Source organism: Ovis aries, chromosome 2 (assembly GCF_016772045.2).
Source record: "Ovis aries strain OAR_USU_Benz2616 breed Rambouillet chromosome 2, ARS-UI_Ramb_v3.0, whole genome shotgun sequence".
Lineage (NCBI taxonomy): Eukaryota > Metazoa > Chordata > Mammalia > Artiodactyla > Bovidae > Ovis > Ovis aries.
Genome location: NC_056055.1, coordinates 171,812,748 through 171,827,160, shown reverse-complemented (window position 1 = coordinate 171,827,160; position 14,413 = coordinate 171,812,748). Strand labels below are relative to the sequence as shown.

Here is a 14,413-nt window from a genome sequence, read left to right as displayed (position 1 = left end):
TTGTTAGCCATCCGTATGTCTTCTTTGGAGAAATGTCTATTTAGTTCTTTGGCCCATTTTTTGATTGGGTTGTTTATTTTTCTGGAATTGAGCTGCAGAAGTTGCTTGTATATTTTTGAGATTAGTTGTTTGTCAGTTGCTTCCTTTGCTATTATTTTCTCCCATTCAGAAGGCTGTCTTTTCACCTTGCTTATATTTTCCTTTGTTGTGCAGAAGCTTTTAATTTTAATTAGATCCCATTTTTTAATTTTTGCTTTTATTTCCAGAATTCTGGGAGGTGGATCATAGAGGATCCTGCTGTGATTTATGTCTGAGAGTGTTTTTCCTATGTTCTCCTCTAGGAGTTTTATAGTTTCTGATCTTACATTTAGATCTTTAATCCATTTTGAGTTTATTTTTGTGTGCAGTGTTAGAAAGTGATCTAGTTTCATTCTTTTACAAGTGGTTGCCCAGTTTTCCCAGCACCACTTGTTAAAGAGATTGTCTTTACTCCATTGTATATTCTTGCCTCCTTTGTCAAAGATAAGGTGTCCATATGTGTGTGGATTTATCTCTGGGCTTTCTATTTTGTTCCATTGATCTATATGTCTGTCTTTGTGCCAGTACCATACTGTCTTGATGACTGTGGCTTTGTAGTAGAGCCTGAAGTCAGGCAAGTTGATTCCTCCGTAACTAGGAATATTTAAAATTGAAATCTTTCCCCTGTGTTATTTATTTCTTCTTGAATAGGTTCTGCTAGTTTCTCTTTGTTCTTCTATTTTGCTAAAGATTGTGCTTAAATGTCTGGTGATCTTACTGTCCCTATCTATTTATGAGTGAAGAACACGATTAATATGAAGAATTGGAATGGGTCTTCTCTGTGGGTGCTTGGGTCTCTTTCTCTAACTGAGCCTTTCCTATGGTGGAGATTCTGATCACAAGTACTTTAACAAGAGCATACAGTGTTGATTCCCTAGGCTGTGTGGAACTGTTCATCAAAGGGTCCCAAACTTCTCAAGGTATGTGACCCAAGCCACTGAGGCTCTCTCAACCAAAACATGACATCTTAAGTGCAGCAAACAAAAACTGAAGAAAAAAACGACTGACATTTATTCATCATCTTGGCTAACTGACATTTTGCTGAAACTTAGACCCTTGACTTTGCTCTAGACATGCCTGATTCTCCAACCTTTTCTGTGAGTTACTCTGTTGTCTTGAAACTTTTCTTTGCCTAAGTTTGCCAAAGTCAGTTTCGGTAGCTTGCACACAAAGAAGCTAAGCTGTTGAAGGTAGAAAGGAAAACTGACCTATGTTAAGCTAATGTTAGGTAATAGGCATTTCACATTTTTGTATATAATCATCACGGTGATGGTTTAGTTGCTAAGTTGTGTCTGGCTCTTGCGACCCCGTGGACTGTAGCCTGCCAGGCTCCTTTGTCCATGGGATTCTCCAGGCAAGAATACTGGAGTGGGTTGCCATTTCCTTCTCCAGGGTATCTTTCGAATCATGGAGTCGAACCCGGGTCTCCTGCATTGCAGGCAGATTCTTTACAGACTGAGGTATGAGGGAAGTATGATCATTGTAATGTTAAGAAATAGCTATAATTACCACTATTTCTGGGGGAAAAAAAAAAAACTGAAACTGAGCATATGCATTCTTTTGTCCAAGGTACCAGAAAAAGCACTGGAATCCAAGTCAGTCTGACATCAAAACCTTTGCTTTCTCTTTACTCTGAAGTATTCATGGAGTATGATACAGACCTGGCTGCAGTTAAGAGGATGGGATGAATACAGGATGAGAGATTTAAGGCTGGAAAATCAGAAAGAGAAATTTAGATTCAATGTGTTAAGGAAAAGGGAATCACAGTCTCATCCTTAATAGTGGAGTGGCATAATAAATCAAAGGAGAATTTAAGAAAGATGATCTGTGACATGTGGAAAGCATTTAGAGGGCTCATGGTGGAATAAAACAGACCAGCTAGGAGGCTGCTGCAGTGATGAAATGGCAGCAGGTGGAGAGAAAGAGACAGTTTACAGATGGATTTGGAAGGAAATTTCACAGGATTTTGTGACTGAATGGATATTGTAGGGGATGAAGAAAGATGAGCCAAAAATGACTAAAAGATTTCGAGTTGCAATGAGGAAAGCTGAGTGAATGTATTCGCCTTGTCTCCCTCCCAGATTTCCAATGAAATAAACTAGGAATGCAAAAACAAGAATGCTTAATGGTGCGACAAAGAGGAAAGAATGCCAAGGGTCCACAAAATGTTAGACTCTCTGAAAGATGTAAAGAAGAGTGAATCAGAATGATGGAAAAGCCAAGAGTGCTGAGCAGCCAGGAACCAAACAAAGGCAAAAGAGCACAGCCCCTGAACAGAGGGTTATCCCTGCATCCCCAACAAGGTCCTCTCTTCCCACCACCAAAAGTAGTACAGGCAGAGCTGGGACAGCGAGCTGGTGCGGGGTGGCTATCAGAGGATGCAAGTCCTCCGCTAAAGCAGAAAGAGAGCTGAGGTCCTGAGCCTCACCTCTGAACTCCAGGTTTCATTCAGCTTAGACCACTAAATCTGCCAAGGAAGCTTCTATTCACAGCAGCAGACTTAGAAAGAAAATAAGGCAGTCCCTTAGCTACTACTGTTACAAAACAACTAACACAAACTTGGGGGAAAATATAGCATAAAGCACAGGTATGGAGCAAATTCTTAAAAACTAAGGCGAAAGTATTATAATTTTATGCTAAGTAGATGTGAAGATACATAACATGCATGATTTTCTTCAAAAATTAATAAAAGAGATTCATATAAAGGTTGAAGAAAAAACCTGAATGGATAAGTAGCCATAAAGGAAATGAAGTATTTTTAAAAGATCTCCTCTCTTAAAATAAAAAGGTTCAAATGGATTAAACCCCAACAGCCTTCCAAGCCTTCCAATTCTCAACTATTTTAACTTCTCCCACAACTGAGGGGAAAAAAATAGAAGTTTTTCTGATTATGATCCTAGAATAAGCCTGATGCAGAACTTGACACGTTTCACTTTTGCTATATTTTACTTATGTATATGACATCACAGTCCTAAATAAAATACTAACAACATAAAACACAGTGTATAAAAATACATATAATTTAACTTTGTTTAAAAAGTTTAGTATTAGGAAACCAATTCATAAATAAGAAACACAAACAGGTTAACACTTTTAAAATCTATCATCATTTTGAGGGATGTTAAAAATGAATAAGAAATTAATCTTTATGATCAACATAAATTTATTTTAATATATAGGAAATATAAAAGTATATTCTTAATTTGAATAGGTTATTTATTAGAAACTAAAGCAAGCAGATTTAGTAAAATTTACACTAAAGTTGGAAATATGAAAAAATATTCACTTTCACAGTATTAATAATATTCTGAAGGTTCTACCCAGTACACTACAGGAATAAATTTTAATTTAAGAGGCATAAATGTTTAATTAGACAGAGCCAAATATAAGATTGTTTAGAGGTAATTTAATTATCTATACATAAAATTCAAGAGAATAGAATTAAAAATGATTAAAACTAATAGTCCAGTTCAGAAATAGAACTGATACACTAAAATAAATAGCTTTCTTTAAATTTCAGCAAAAAACAATTTTAAAATGTCAGGCCTAGAAACAGTAGTCACAACAACTCCATAATGTAGAAAATATCCAGGAATGATAAACAATAATTGTGCAAGAGAAATATAAAAAAGAACTATAAAATCTAAAAGCTGTTAAAATAGAATCATGAAATGGGAAATTATTTAAAAAGGAAAAAAATCACAAAATAAATTCAAAGGGTTATTAAATATAAGAACACACCTAACCTTCCTAATATATAATATATTTTAAAAATAATGAGGTGTTTTCCTCTAATAGATTGAGAAAGTTAAAAATAGTATACCACCAACTAGATAGGGTATAGGTATGCATATCCATTGTGAATGGTACCATATTTTGGTATAGTCAGTATCCTAAATTTATATTTTCTAGTGAGGTGCATGAACCTAGAACCTGTTATACAGAGTGAAGTAAGTCAGAAAGAGAAAAACAAATATAGTACATTAACATGTATATATGGAATCTAGAAAAATGGTATCGATGAATCTATCTGTAGGGAAGGAATGGAGATACAGAGGCAGAGAACAGACTTGTGGACACAATCGGGGAGGGAGAGAGTGAGATGAATGGAGAAAGTAGCATCAACATATACACACTATCAGGTGTAAGATGGATAGCTGGTGAGAAGTTGCTGTGTAGCAAGGGAGCCCAGTCTGGCGCTCTGTGATGACCTGAGGGTTGGAGGGAGGGGATGCATGTATAATTATGGCTGATTTGCACTGGTGCATGGCAGACACCCACACTACATTGTAAAAATTAAAAAAAAATTTTTCTTTAAAGCAAGGTTCAGAAAAAAATTAAATGTACATTCCTAGCCTTGAACCAGTATTTTTGATTCTAGGAATTCATTTTATAAACATACTCACAAATGTACTGAAGAAATTCAAGGCAATCAACATATTAGATTATCAACATAATCAAACCCCAAATTATTAATAATAAGGGGCTGATTCAATACATTATGGGATATCAATTCCATGAAACACTAAAAATCTTCAAAATATTAAGCTGCTCTACATTGTATAAAATGGTCATAATATATTATTGCAAAAACACGTTTCAAGACTTTACATTATGTTGATATAGTTATGATGAAAGTATGCTGCTGCTGCTGCTGCTGCTAAGTCGCTTCAGTCATGTCTGACTCTGTGCGACCCCACAGACGGCAGCCCACTAGGCTCCCCTGTCCCTGAGATTCTCCAGGCAAGAACACTGGAGTGGGTTGCCATTTCTTTCTCTAATGCATGAAAGTGAAAAGTGAAAGTGAAGTAGCTCAGTCGTGTCCGACTCAGTGACCCCATGGACTGCAGCCTACCAGGCCCCTCCGTCCATGGAATTTTCCAGGCAAGAGTACTGGAGTGGGTTGCCATTGCCTTCTTCATGATGAAAGCATATATAGCCATAATTTCTGGAAAGAGACACATTAAACTAGTAATAGTGATTATCTCTTGGCGTAAGATGGCACAAAGCAGGTAGAGGTGAGAATAGCTGCTTTAAATATTTCTGAATATTGAAGAAAAGTTAAGACAGCTTCGGTTGTGTTCCACAGAAACAGACACCAAGAAAAGAATGAATGCAAGTGATTTATAGTGAAGCGCATGCAAGGGAGTCTTGTCGGGGAGTGGGCAGCAGGTCAGTGAACAAGAGGAAGCTGTGGACACTGCTGTGCTATCTCAGGCGAGGTTCCTGTTGCCTGAGGGAGCTTTGACACAGGGACACTCCAGGGTGTATTCCTTAAACCTATGAGCAACAGAACTGAGCTTTTCATGCTCTGGCACCCATCAGTCATTTGTCAAGAATTGCCCCAGAAGGAAGGGAACTAGTCTGACTCTGAGTACTTTCTGGCAAGGGGGGAATCCTCTGAAGGAGAGTTACAAGTGCCCAGTGTTAGAAGGAAAACCGAAAAAGGGCAGGGCATATAGAAATATGTAAAAAGGGATGGTAAAAAGGGATCCAAAGGGATCTGGGTGGAGAGCCAACAACATCCACTATGGAAGACTATTTCTATAATATTTCTAAAAGTATTTCTATAATGCACACACTGCATGTGTGCATGCTCAGCTGCGTCCCACTCTTTGTGACCCATGGACTGTAGCCCACCTCGCTCTTCTGTCCATGGAATTTTTCAGTCAAGAATTGACTGGAAAAGGTTGCCATTTCCTACTCCAGGGGATCTTCCCAATCCAGGGATCAAACTCGTGGCACCTACGTCTCTTATGTCTCCTGCATTGGTAGGCAGATTCTTTACCTCTAGTGCCACCTGGGAAGCCCATAATAAAGCCTGCATTTTCATAAAAAGTAAGACAGGGAGAGAGGGCAAGAGCAAGAATGCAGCTTGTAAAGCAAAATTTTCCATGAATGCTCACAAGTTCCACATGAGTGTCAGAACCAACTAGATGCCCTCCTGCCCTACTGATTACTTCTCATAATTCTACCTGTCTATTAAAAAACCAAGATTAAGTAGCCCTTCATAGAAGTTAAGGCCTTTTTCTCTCTTCTTGTTCACCTTTTCCACCTGAAGTGAGATAAGTTGAGATCTTGAGGAATTAGAGGAACTCGCAAACCCTCTGCTGACGCTAACTGGAACCACACAACTCAGCCATTCATTTAGCTTTAATGCTGCAAAAGCTTGCTGCTGCTAAATCACTTCAGTCGTGTCCGACTCAGTGCGACCCCAGAGACGGCAGCCCACCAGGCTCCTCTGTCCCTGGGATTCTCCAGGCAAGAACACTGGAGTGGGTTGCCATTTCCTTTTCCAATGCATTAAAGTGAAAAGTGAAAGTGAAGTCGCTCAGTCGTGTCTGACTCTTAGCGACCCCCTGGACTGCAGCCTACCAGGCTGCTCCGTCCATGGGATTTTCCAGAAAAGAGTACTGGAGTGGGGCAAAAGCTGGAGCACCTGGCAAATCAATTCTGAAGCTAAAGTCTAAACAGAACTCCCAGTTAAGGGACAGGCTCTAAGAATCTGTTTGTTCTGTTCAACTTGTTTGACTTCATGACAAATTTGTTTAAAACATTCCTAAAATGAATCAGTTGAGGTTTCTGCCTCAGCGTGGTCACTGAGCAGAAAAGTGTCTCAGAAACGTCCCTCAAGCCTTATCACTCTAGGTGTCTCTGAAGGATAACACAGCCTTCTGCTACGGACAGCTGCTGCCTTGGCCTCAGGGCTGGACTGGGCGCACAATTCGAGTTGTGCCTTTTGTGAGTCTGTATAGAGTGCATCTTGGAAACCTTCCATGCCTTTGTTTCTTCATCTTTAAAATGGATGCAGTAACTATTGCTCCCTTTACCTTCCCGAGCTGATGTGAAGATGAACCATGAGACCACACACATGAAAGAATCTTGTAAACCATATAATGCTTTATATCAAGTCACTTCTCCCAACACAAAGATACCAGACATGAAAATGGGGAAAGAAATAGGATCTTCAAGATCTGATTCCATGAATGTTGGAAGGTACTTGTTCAGGAAAGGTGTGTGTGGCTGTGGATGTGTGGAGTGTGAGGTGCAGTAAAACATCCAAATCAAAGAACACTAAGCTATGGAGAGCAGGCCTGGGAGCCTGAGCAGCAGTCAGAACTGAGGTACAGGTTTGGGAGTCATCAACATGGGAACAGCAGGTGAATCCATGACTTTGGAAAACACACCTTTGAAAATTTCACCTCCCTTTTCATTTTTGTAACCATATAATTCTTATACTGATCCCAGCTGTCTTTCATTGGAGTTATCAAAATGCACAACTTTATTAATAAAAAAAGATTGCTTTCATTGCTGCAAAATGTTAAATGGTTCTTTTGAGTCCCTATTCTCTTACTGGATACATTACCATTCAAAATATGCAGATCATGGGCTTTTCATGGCCATATAAACTACACATGTGGTCTCTTCTTTCATGTATGTAACCTAAACTATCTCCTAAGTTACTGTTTTGAGTGCATAAATATACCTACCGTATAATTTAAAGTAAAAACAGTGAGATTTTAAAATTGTCAATATATACGGCAATGCTTGAAAATCAAAATCTTTCATATTCTTGAATAAAGAGATTTACTTAAGTGTTTTTATGACCTGAGAATCCCTTTATTTGGCCCAAAACAGCGCCATTGCAAAGTCAAGTTTTTTTTTTAAAGACATTTATGTTTTAAATGTAGCTGGGACTGAACTCCAGGACTTGTCAGTCTGTGTCACTTGCCTTTCCCCTGATGCTAAAACCATTAACAATTTCTTCCACCTTTGACAGTTCTCACATACCAATTCATTGTTGATTTTCTTTTTTAAAATTTCGTACCATTTACATTAGAAGTCTTGAGACCTTTGGAGTTAGTTAAAAGTATTCCTGCTTCAAATAGGTTAGATTCTACTGAGACTACAAAAGTCACACATTAGTTTTCTGAAGTACATTATTAAACTGCAATGTTGCTTATCTTAATAATTAGAATTTAACTGAGAGCCAATTTACTTGTTATTTAAATTAAAGGAATAAGTAGATGCTAATAGTTTACAATTTTAAAATGGTATAGACAGGGAAAAGCCCTTATTGTACCGTTTTAATTTAAATTTTATTGATTTTGCTGATTATATGTGTTAAATAAGTATTCATCAATCCCTTTGCCTAGTTTCACTAAATTTTCCTTTTCCATAAGAAGATACAACATTCATTAGTCATATAGCATTTTAAATCTCTTTCTAAATATGTGTATCATTTGTGATAAGGTTAACGGCACAAACTTCATGTAAAACATACTTAAAGCAATTATGTTTGTAGGTAAGACATACTTTAAACTGTACAGTAACCAAAGATGTACATAATCCATGAAAAGAAAAACCAGAAACACTGTACATTAAAAAAGGAGAGAGATATTAGAAACCATTTTCCATTCTCTTTATCATTAATGACGTCATGGTATGGATGAGGGATCTGGGGTTGTTAAATGACCAGCCCAAGACACAGAGAGACACGTGTGTATGTATGTACACACACACACATATGTGTCCTTAGAGCAGTTCCATTTTGTTTACTGCTATGTCCTCAATGTCTGCTACAGTCTTAGTGTAAAGTCAGGGACAAACTAGTAAATATTTATTGAAAAAGCAATTTATTTATAAATAAAACTCAAATCTTTGCATTGTTCTTTCCAATACACAAATGGAAACATTTAACATGTCATTCTTGCAAATTTATTGGGAGAATAGAATTGATAAACTGTGTGAAAGAAACTTGAAAAAAGGTGCGTATATACAAATCTAAAGCAGCATTATTATTGCAGTTTAAATTTATAAAACCTCCCACTTTTCTTACTGTAGGTCCATATATCTAAGAAAAGCAAAATTTACAGGAACGATAATTTTAAAGACAACTATTTTAATTTCTTGAATGATCTGGCTAGGAAAAAGCTTTTGGGTCTAAATAGTGAAGTATTCATTTTTAATGGTAGTTCTATAAAGGAAAAGAATTCCTTATTACATACAAATCTTACAGCATAACAAACCAAACAGTTATTTTTCATGAATTAAAAATGACATCAGTTGGAAGTTTTCAGTCAATCATATCTTAGAATTCTTTCTATAATATGAAAATCTATACTGTAAACTGCTTTATATCCTTCTCTATTGAAGATAATTTTGAAATAAAGAAAGGAGTTGTCATCAACATCATTGGTCATATGACAAGTAATAAAATATTCAAATAGATTGTTAGCAAATAAAGATGTATAATTGTTAGCAAACAAAGACTAAGGCATCTGAATTGGACACATCTATTGGGCACAATCTTAAAATTATTTAAGATGAAACAGTGTTTCAAAATCTTCCAGTGGTTCAATAACTAGGTTAACTGGGAAGAGACTATCGAAAATAATTTAAACACAGTACAATTTAAATTATAACCAAGAAGAATATAGAAACTAGTTTGTTAAATCATCATTACACATACTATAAGAATACCTAGAGAATGAACTCACATGGATGAGTGCTCAAAATCATTTGGACCAATTTTTTAAAGCAGCTTTAATATTAATTGCCTCCAAAATCAAGACATTAAATGCCAACTTCTAACCAGCAATAATGCTTATGGCTAAGATAGAAATGAGATTCTTTACAGAAACGCTGACACAGCCCTAACTGTAGGCACTTGAATGTGTGGCTGTAATTCTTTTTTCAAATCTTACCCAGCAAAGCTTCAGGTAAAAGAGTCCACAGAATATGTAAACAGTAAGAGACAGCCCTGGAGCCTTTACAAAGCCACAGACCGGTGACACACTTATATTCATCTCTGATTGCTTACTACTAAATAATGAAACCTTTCACAATGTATTGATTAGCTTTTTAATAGATAAAAGGTGGGCCGTGTATTGTGAAAATCAACATTTCTTAATTCATTAGACTTGCAAGAGCTACACATTTTAAGCTGACAGTGTAAAACCTCTAAAAGGTTTTTCAAAAAAGCTTTGTGCCTTACTTAGCATTCTGACCACTAATCAGAAACAATAAAAAGAAAATTAAGGAAAAAACTACAGAATGAAAAATAACAATGCCTTTCTTTTCCATTCGGAAACCTATTGAGCTATAAACTAAGTTCCCAAGAGCAGTCGGTTTCCCATGTGGAAGGCATTTAAAACTGAAGGACACAACATAATCTTAGAACAGGCCAACGGAACACCATTTATACTGGGAGGTGACTGGCTGGAACACAGGATCTGTCTAATACCAATTATCATTTTAAATAATGTCTAAGATAATGATGCTTTTAATGAGGAGTCCATTTTAAAGCCCAGCCAACTCTAAGTTGTAACCATGATATGGTGGTATTTTTTTTCTCCTCAGCACTGTCATCTAGGCAACAGACAATTATTGATCCTACACTAGGAAACACTGTTTTGATGTTTATTGATCCAAACTATATGAGGGAAATTGTGATTTCTCAATGGAAGACAGTCATGCATTATCACTTCTTATAAATACAGAGCTGTGGACAAATATATGTTATGACTATCACACTTAATAACTCTCATAATTAACAATTTGGTAAAATAAAAATAACCTCAATAAGCTCATGTGGGATAATACTGTATAATGATGAACTTAAAATTGTAACACTTTGCATCAGAAATATTTTGATTTTATAGGTTTCTAAAAATTTGCTAACTTGCATCACTTTTTAAATTTATGTTTTACTTGATAAACTCATCATTGTATCACAGAAAAACAAGTTGAAATGTACAACAAACTAATTCTTAAAATCACCACTAAATTTTATCTTAAACTCAAGCTAATCATCCATTTATTTCAAATTTAATCTGTTTTACAATCTGCATTTTACTTAGAGGCAAAAATCACACTTATTATGAGTTACAAATAATAATGCAAATCTGCAAGAAGTTGTCAACTGGCGAAGTTTTTACCTTGTATCATGTCACAAAATAACTAACATTTTATTATAATGTTAACTCCAAATGCTAATTTTCTTTTCATTTGATGGCAGATGAGAAATCTTGTGCTATTAATGTTTCTATAAAGAATATGTTGCTGTACAAGAATTTCAAAGAAAATAATACATTCGGGTTTGCTACTTAAATTCTGCAGATGCCTAGCAATCCTACTTTAGGTATAACAAAACACTGAACACAGGCCAGGAAAACTGGACAAGGAAAAGTCACAGACACACATACTTCATAGTTTACCTGCGATATTTATCCATTTAGCTTAGTGTTTTCTTAAAAATTGTAAATATCTCCCAAGTAAGTAAAAATCTGTACCAGTGTTATATCATAGTGATTTATTTGGGCTCAACTCCCTCTGACTATTTTCAAATGAATCAGACAAATTTCTTAAAATTAAAATTTCAATATCCCCAAATGAATCCACTACTCATTTAAAAATATTTAGCATTTTATGATGGCAGTGGGAATGGAAAAGTAAAATCCATTGCCAACAATAATCCAACCTCGTTCCCTCTGCCTCCTACCAAGGGCAGATGAACTAAGTCCATCTGGTTCCTAGAAAGTGAAAAAATTAGTTTTCAAACATTTGATCCACTTGCTCCTGGGATTTAGCAAAGCAGCTCAATATTAGCTGAAAAGGTAGAATAAAATTAGAAGCCATTTAAAGGGCCAATTTATTACTTTTTTTTTTTTTTTGCTGCGGTGGGGTGAATGTTGGGATTGGGGGGTGTTTCATTTAGATTTACCCAGCTCAGCCACTCTGTTTTCTGTTCACATTCTAACCCCCTTGTGTTATAAGGTTGGAAACAGCTATAAGATTGTGGAGAATGTAAACAGCTTTTGTCCAAAAGGATGGCAGTGTAAGGAATGTGTGCTTATCACATGGCTGCAGCTCCCCACCTCACTTACCATGATAAAGTGCTCCAGGAAAAAAACATTACAACCCAAGCACAATCCAAAAATGGATTAGAATTTGACATACACTTCCTTAAAAACTAATCAATCAATCCATGCTGTAACATTAGAATCTAGCTCTTAAGGAAGGTATACAATCCTGTCAAGATGTACTTCTTATTCCCTATTGACTCTGGTTGTGTGGAGGAAAAAAAAAAAAAAAATCTAACATTCCCCATACAGTAGCTGATAGGAGAACTTTTCCCAACACATCCCCCAATACAGTCCCTCATCTTTAACAGTCTAATACAGTGGAACAGATACACAGTTGATCACTGAATGCAAAGTTAAATAAATGAAAAAAAAAAATGAATGAACTAAGAGATCCTTGAAGATCCTACCTAAGTAACCTAAGTACTTGACTTCCCCAGGCTTTTATAGTTTAACTTAATACACACCATACAAACGTGCTTTGTTAGATCATCTTGTATTGGCATCCAGATCAAGCATTTTAAAAAGCAAATGATACTGATGACTAATGTGAAAAATATGTGGCACGCTTAACGCCTGGCATGCAAAATGTATTTTAACATGCAATATTGTATACAGCCAGTATGTACTGGCTCATTCAAGGACAACGTCGGAGCATCACTGCATTTTCTTCTTGATGCCATTGAAGAATTTCTTAGTTAATGCTGTGCAGGTGAAGCTCATCTCCGTTGTATAAAGAATGGGCAGGCCTTTCAGTGCCCTCGCCCCTTCACTAAGAGATTTTCGAGTTCCTTCCATCCCCAAACTTGCAAATATCTCTGTGTCTACAATATGATATGTATCATACAGAAACTTTAATAAGTTACTTGGTTTTTCCCTCGGAGAAGTGGGAGAGAGAGAGAGAGAGAGAGAGAGAAGGGCAGATGGAAGAAAGGGAGGAACACATCATCATGCTTGTGTTCCTTACCCCTGTTTTAACAGCCCAGATTCAATTGGATAAAGTCTTAAGTATGAGGACCAAAGAAACCCTGGCTTCTGGCGAAAGCCCTCTCAATAGCACGGCATTAAGTGCCTAGAGAGCAGGAGAAACCCACCACAGACGTGGACTGAGCCACAGCAATCCCCTTACAGAATTTTATTTTAAAAGTTGTTTTCTTGAAGATTTTACTTGGGCTCTCCCTTAAACAGAATTATTTAGCAATCCATACAGCATACAGGTAATTCGCAAGGAGGAGAGCGTGGCGCCAAGCCTCCAAGCAAGGAGGGATGAGTGTCACCCCTGGAGCTGTCGCCGAGAGCCTCGCTGGCGGACCCTGCGTCACCTTCTAATTCCCTTCCTATTCCTCAGCTCCCCCTGAGCCGCCCAGAACCGACGGGAGAGGTCTTTGGGAACAGAACGCTTAAAGATGACGGGGTGGAGTTGGACTTGAAAGTTACATCCTGCCTCCCCGTCGGCACAAAACCCCATCCTAGTCCCCAGGGCCAGACTGGAAAACGAAGAGAAATACCACCTGTCTCTCAAATCGGTTTTTTGCCTAAGTTTTTCCCCACCAAGGAGCCACTAATCGGTCCTGAGAACGAGGATGCACGATGCCGTGGTTTACAAGTGTTTGCGGGCATCCGTGCAAAATACCACGTGAAAAATAAAACCCACCAAGCCTCTCAAACTCTGGGTCTTTCAGCCCATCCTCATCACGTCCGTCTAGCCTTCTCCCCTCCTTCCCTCCTCGATCGCTTTTCAATAAACCTCTTCCTTCTCTCGCACCTTCTTTCCTGCCACTTTCTGCCCTTTTCGCTCCAGTCCTCCAGTCTCAACCCAACAAAAGCCCCTCACCAGGCTCCGGGTCCTCTCTGAATCCCATTCCCTGATTCTTCCGCTTCAACCTCTAAAAAGCAAACCCCCAAACTCCCTCCGCTGCGCGCGCCCCCAGCCCCAGGTCCCCAGCAGCCCCAGGCTCCGCTTCTGAGTCGGCCACCGGCGCGGTTTTCCCGCCGAAACGCCGCCCTGGCGCGCGGGGCGTGGGGCGCGGGGCGCGCGGCGGGCCGGGCACTCACCAGCTGCAGCAAGCCGGGGACCACCACGAGGGGCAGCGGCCGCAGGCGCATGGTGCCGGGTGGCGCGGCGTCTCACGAGCTGCGCGCCCTCGCCTGCCACTCGCGCATCTCCACTTCGGGGGGCAGGACTGAGGACGCCGGGGACACCGCGCGGCGCTTCCTTCCCGGAATTCGAGCGCAACGCCGCGCCGCGCGGGTCGGGTGGGCGGGCTGGGAAAGGGGTGGGGGAGGGCGAGCGGGAGATGCTTCTGGGGCCCCCGCGCGCCCCTCCTTGGAGGGGGCCGGAAAAGGAGCGTGCGGGGCCGCTGGCGCTCCGGCGTGCTGCGAGGGGCTCCAGCGGTGCCGGGGGCTCCGGCGTCCGCGGGTCGGGGTGAGCGCGGGGGGCCCCCGCGAGCAGGGAGCTGCGGCTCTGGCGC

At 39.0% G+C, this 14,413-nt stretch overlaps 1 protein-coding gene across 1 annotated transcript in view; it reads right to left on the bottom strand.

Annotated features, from left to right (window-relative positions):
* NXPH2 (neurexophilin 2) overlaps window positions 1-14,127 on the bottom strand; it is a 128,696-nt gene extending 114,569 nt beyond the window's left edge. The window contains exon 1 of the mRNA XM_042243925.1: window positions 13,998-14,127. Coding sequence (XP_042099859.1) covers window positions 13,998-14,048 — 51 coding nt within the window. The 5' untranslated portion in view covers window positions 14,049-14,127. The remainder of the gene's footprint in view (window positions 1-13,997) is intronic.
* Between the last annotated feature and the right edge of the window lie 286 nt (window positions 14,128-14,413).